The sequence below is a fragment of the Neovison vison genome, chromosome 6, assembly GCF_020171115.1.
Source record: "Neovison vison isolate M4711 chromosome 6, ASM_NN_V1, whole genome shotgun sequence".
In the NCBI taxonomy this organism is placed as follows: domain Eukaryota; kingdom Metazoa; phylum Chordata; class Mammalia; order Carnivora; family Mustelidae; genus Neogale; species Neogale vison.
The window spans coordinates 99,608,014-99,614,013 of NC_058096.1; the positions used below are offsets into that span (position 1 = coordinate 99,608,014).

General features: G+C 35.8%; 1 protein-coding gene across 3 annotated transcripts in view; it reads left to right on the forward strand.

Moving 5' to 3' along the window:
• Positions 1-5,720, forward strand: part of NAALADL2 (N-acetylated alpha-linked acidic dipeptidase like 2) — a 1,286,203-nt gene extending 1,280,483 nt beyond the window's left edge. For all 3 annotated transcript variants that reach the window (XM_044251814.1, XM_044251815.1, XM_044251812.1), the window contains one exon: positions 3,032-5,720. In XM_044251814.1, coding sequence (XP_044107749.1) covers positions 3,032-3,230 — 199 coding nt within the window. In that variant the 3' untranslated portion in view covers positions 3,231-5,720. The remainder of the gene's footprint in view (positions 1-3,031) is intronic.
• Positions 5,721-6,000: the final 280 nt, after the last annotated feature.

Here is a 6,000-nt window from a genome sequence, read left to right on the forward strand (position 1 = left end):
ATATTCAGGGAATATATGTTTCTTAAAACAAATTTTATACCTGAATTCAAGAATATTGGGAATCTAGAAAGTACCTTTCTTGCTCTGCTCTATTTGATTCGTATAATGCCAAGTTTACTCATAGGCACAAAAGTCAAGGATCTTGGATCATTAGGGATAGTTCTCATTTTAAATTATCTGTTTTGAAAAATTCAATGAAATAGCTTCTGAGTTTAAGGATCTTCTGCCCTACTGCCCCCCATTATTTACTTATTGTCAACTTAAAATTCTCTCCAAAGACAGAAATTTAAGATAGTTTTATTCTTAAATATTTAAAACTTAAAATGCAAAACAAAGTGATTGATATAATTTATACCAATATGATTGAGGATCTACTAAGTTCCCATCATTGAACTAAGCCTGATAAAAAATTAGGTAATTAAATCACCATGACTGAAGATCTCCTGTATTCACAACCCTAAATGAGACCTGATAAAGAAGTAATGTCTTCCTCAACCCTAGTGTGAAAGCAATGATATCATGGCATATCTTTGTAAATATAGGGTGCAGTGTCACATAGCAGAGAAGAAAAGACACTGAAAAGATGGGGAAGTCAATATCGTCAGAGACCAGTTAGATACATAAGGAAAAGAGATGACATGTAGGGTTCTGGCATGAGTGATTATGTAGATTCCGTAAACTACAGAATACAAAGTGGGAGAAGCTGAGGTAGAGGAGTTTGGAGGAGATAGAAAACAAGAATTCAGAACTCTTCTAAGTAGAGGTTAGTGTCAGGGAAAGTATAAAGTAGCTAAATCTGTACCGTGGCCCTTCATCTTTTCTGAATTAACCATCACTGTGTAATTCACATCTTTGTCACCTTTCATCTGGACTAAGTGGTCCTCCAGGCTTTATATTACAAAGTGATCATGCCAAATAAAATCTCATAACCTTTCTCTTTTGCTTAAAATCTTTCACTGCTTTCTTATGCCTTTTAGAAAAAGTGAGACGTCCTTCACTTGGGACAGAAGGGTCACTAGGATGGCTGGATATCTTCTCCCAGCTCCTCTATAGCTGCCCGCTGGCCTTGCACATTGTTCATACAGAAACACTGACATTGATTTACTGGGCAGACCAAACTATTTTAGAAATGTGTACCTTTGGATATCCCTCCTGCATAGGGTGCTGTCTCTGCTTTCCACCTTGTTTCCTTTCCTAAACCTTTGTAACCTGTGACTCAAGAAGATGCTCAAATATTCTCTATTATGAAAATTTTTCTGACACTTTTCAATGGCAACACGTCATCTGTTATCACTATACCTTTAATTTTTAATTTGATAGACAGCTGTATTTTAATTATTTGTATCTGCTTCTCTCATCAGACCATGGAATTTCACCTAGTTTGGGCTGGGAATAAGTCAAATAATGTAATAATCCATAGTTTTCTGCCAAAATGCATCTCTTTCTATCTATCAATGATAAAAGGGACTACAGTAAATTTGCTCAAGGCCAAATTCTTCTTTCTAAGAAATTTGGATAAATTTCAGAGCACCATTTAATATACACTCCACACTTATGAGAAGATAGTATTCTAAATATCAAATATATACAAAAGAAGAGAGAATGTATAATACATTCTATTATCCAGTTTCAACAATTTTTAACTAATGATCAATCTTGTTCCATCTATACTGTATATGGCTCCACTCCCCTTTTTCCTCCCAAATATTTTGAAGTAAAATCCTAGACACGATATAATCTTTCATTTGCAATATTACTTTATGTATTTCTAGAAAATAAGGACACTTTTTGAAAACATACCGATGATAACATCATCACCCCTAAAATATTAACAATTCCTTAATATTAACAAATCTCCAATTAGTAGTCAATTTTGCACTGCTTCTTATTCTTTAAACAGTTTGATTAAAAGTCTGGTAAAGTCTATACTTCATGACTGGTTGATATGTTTCTTTTGGTCTAAAGCAGTAGCTGTCCATCAGGGGCAATTTTGCCCTGTCAGGGACAGTTTTGGCAGGAGACATTTTTGTTTTCACAACTTCTATGGACTGAATGTATCCTCCCAAAATATATGTGTTAAACCCCTAATCCCAACATGGTGGTGTTTGTAGGTGGGGACTTCAGGAGTTAGTAAAGGTTAGATGAGTTCATGGAGGTGAGGCCCTCATGATGGGACAAATACCCTTATAAAAAAAGGAGAAGACACAGGATCTCTCTCTCTCTATGTGTGTGTGTGTGTGTGTGTGTGTGTGTGTGTGCACCATGGAGGTACTTGTGAGAATGGAAACAGGGAGAAGACTCCAACCAAGAGCCTAGCCATGCTGGCACCTTGGTCTCAGACTTGCAGCCCAAGAACTGTGAGAAATAAACCTTTGTTGGTCAAGCCACTCAGTGTTGGTATGCTGTTACAACAGCCTGAATTCAATGACACAACCAAAGGAGAGAGCTACTGGTGTCTAGTGGGTGGGGGCCAGATACTGCTAAACATCCTCTAATGCATAGGACAACTGCACACAAAAGAATCACCCAGCCACAAATGTCAAGGAGGCCGAGGTTGGCAAACCTTAGTCTGGAGGTTTTCCCTTCACCTATTTTTTATTGCAATTATTTGTGGAATAAGCAGGGTGATTTGTCCTACAGAGTTTCCCACAGTTTCCATTTGCGAATGACACATCATTGCATCATTTAAGGTATTTCTCTGTCTCTCGTATTTATTAGCAATTAGATTTAGAAGCTTCATCAGATTCAGATTCAACTTTTTCAGCAAAACTACTTCATTCTATTTCACGGATAGTATTGTACACTTCCATGAGGGGGGCATATAATGTCTAATTATCTCTCATCACTATAGGAAACTTGATGACCCATGTCTGCATTCAATTCATGAGAGGTTGGAAAATGATGATATGGTATTTTTATAATTTCTTCATTTACTGCAAATGTCACTGTTTCTTGGAAATAGTTATTACGATGTTCAATATGAAAAGAGCATTGTGCCTACGACATTTACACATTCCTTATTTCTCTTTAGAAATATCCTGTACCACCTTGATGAGAAGACAAGCCAGTTTTCAATCCTCCTGGAGGCACAGGAGCGCTGCCAGTTACTTGCCTCAAATGAGAGCCTTCAAGAAGCCCTGTCCGAGGTGCTGAACAGCATTAATTCAGCTCAGGTTTACTTCAAAGCAGGACTTGATGTGTTCGAGGATGTCTTGGCTGGAAAGAACTGAGTAAACTCTCAGCATTTTAAAAAGTTTGTTTACAATTCCTCAAGCAAAAGCTCTAATCTAACCACATTTTCTGACATTGAAGACTTTCCCCCCAGTGACTTTTTATACAAGTCTAAAGCTATTATGACATCGTGTTTTTAAATGTACATATAAAAGAGCATTTTGCACATTTAATATTTTCTTATACCGACATCTCTGAATATGTCAAAGCAAGTTATTGAAATAATCCTTAAGATTTATCTATTAAAAAGAAATCTGCTGTATTTTTGTATATATAAAATATGTGGGGGGAAGTTCTAAGATGTTCTGGACAATCTTCACTCCTAGGGATAAAACATATAGGAATGGAAGTTAAAACATATAGGAATGGAAGCTATTAATGACCTAGTTTCTGAATAGAAATGGAGAGTTGATATGATTTCAGATTAACTTCACCTAGTAAGTATTCAATATGAAGAATTCAAGTATTCTGACTGACTGATTGGTCGACCAAAACCACTTTGAATGTTTCTATTTTATGAAATGAAGTGCCTGTTCGTAATACAACTAGATGTAGTAATACACTGGTTATGAAATTGTATTTTTTAAGTATTAATGAAAAAAAGAGCCATAAACATTCCAGGGGAAAATCTCAAAGTAGCTGCACAGAGCAATTTAAATGCAAATTTTTTCCTAACAACTTATAAGGTGACTAGCTTTGAAACCCCTAATTTGCTTCAGTTGATTTTGTACAAATTTCAGGAGTGATATATGTCTTATGAGGGAGAAAATATTTCTGATTTCTTCTTCTGTTGGTTCTGTTGGAAGCACTGAAACCCAGCTACTCTAAAATGAAAGCGTTTTGCATCGCTATTCCTTCTTGTATTTTTTTCTGAACCTCCTTCCTGTAAGGCGGTTTTAACAGAAAACCATGTAATTTCCACAGGAAAGTAGCAAAGTTTCTCTTTGAAAACCCAAACTATCTTGAAAAGCATCAAATTGCTATTTCTGCCACTGACAAAAAGGACTTACAATGAAAGAAATAGTTGTTTGATCAATGGAAAACTTCTTAATTCTGTGAAGAGGCTTTTGATATTTTTCCTTCTTTATCTTTCATTGTGACTAAGATGAAAGTGTAGCAAATATTCGTGCTTCTAATTTTATGCAGAAAATACAGTGTTACTACAAGAGTGTGTCTTTCCCACACGTCCGTTTTCTCCTGTGGAAAATGAAGTTTTTCATACTGACATTGTCATGAAATGGCTTCAGCATCCACTGTTTCCCCAAAAGCCCAACATTCTGTCTGTTCAGAGACAGTTTGAACTTTGAGCTTTATCCTTAGAAATGTTCTTTTGGTATTGAATAAAGCAATTCCCCTTGGGAAACATACCCTCAGTATATTTTATGTGAATTGTCTCCACCTAACACAACACCCAGACACACTTCCCTTTGTAGATACTCCACCAGAGCAATATTACAGCCAATGCTTGTATGTTGAAGTCTCCAGTTTTTATGGATAAGTGTAAACCTACTCTTGGTTTAAAGAAAAGCTACAGCTGAGGGGAAAGAATTAATCAGTATTGATTAATTGATTTATAAGGGTCAGCTCTTCCTATCATACATAATGTTGATATGCTCAAGGCAAAGAGGAGAGTTGATGCAATTAGCTGGATAATTCAAGCAGAAATCCATTTTCCTATGAATTGCCTGTGTGCGCATATTTTTAAGTGACAAATGAAACTAACTTACACCTTTTTTTTGAAACCAGTGTGCTTGTTTGAAAATATCTCCTATGTTGAGGAGTATCTACAAGGAAAAGCTGAGAAGATCAGCTTCTTGTGTGCCTCAGTGTCAGTGCCCTGATTTCTCTTCCACAGCAATCAATAGCAGAACAGAGGGGAAAGACACACACAAACACTGTTCAGGGCCAAATAAGAGAATGCTTTCTACTGAAGGATCCTCCATATTTAATCAAGCTTTCATGTGTTCCTTCTAGTTCTTTGTTATAGTTGAAGTTATTGTAAACCAAAAGACATTTTGAAGATGGAGCTGAATTTAAGGCAAGCAAAAGCAAATAATCATTAGTTTGGTAGTTTATCATTTGAAAACAAAATCCTAAGGAAACTCAATCCCTTAGTTGGTAAGACTGTTAAGAGCACAAAATACATGTTTGTACGTTTTGTCTAAAGATTGCATACCTACATAAACCACATTGCATAGATAAAAATCTCAATATTATGTATTGTCCCTTCTAGATTATATATTTGCTATTTGAAAAAAAAAGCTAAAATTAACTATGTACTAGTGTGTTTTTATTAGTCTATTTAAGAGATTATGTGAAGAAAGTAAATTATAATTAAAACGGATGTCCACTAATTCTATAGATGCTGCTTTAGATCTTCGACTACAACAAACCTCTTAACTAGAACATCACTGCTATGGTGTTCCTCTAAATTTATATCATTTTAATTTTTTTTCCTTAACAAATCCAAGTAAATAAAATCCTATGCAAATTAATTACAAGTGTTTTTGGTGAATTGATAGTAGGTTCAAACTGTTGCGGAGATATCTGGGTGGCTGGTACTTCTCGCAATCCTTCGCTTATAGAATGGTGCCAGGGCACAATGAGTCACAAATGGTTCCTCTCCCAAGAAAATATGGCATACATTCACCACTTAAATTTGGGTTCAAGAAAGGTATGCGTGAGCTACTGCCCTTTTTGGAAAAGCGGAGGGTGCATGAAAAGAAAGCCTGAGACATTCTGGTCTAAGCACTAGGGAATTACCTTTAG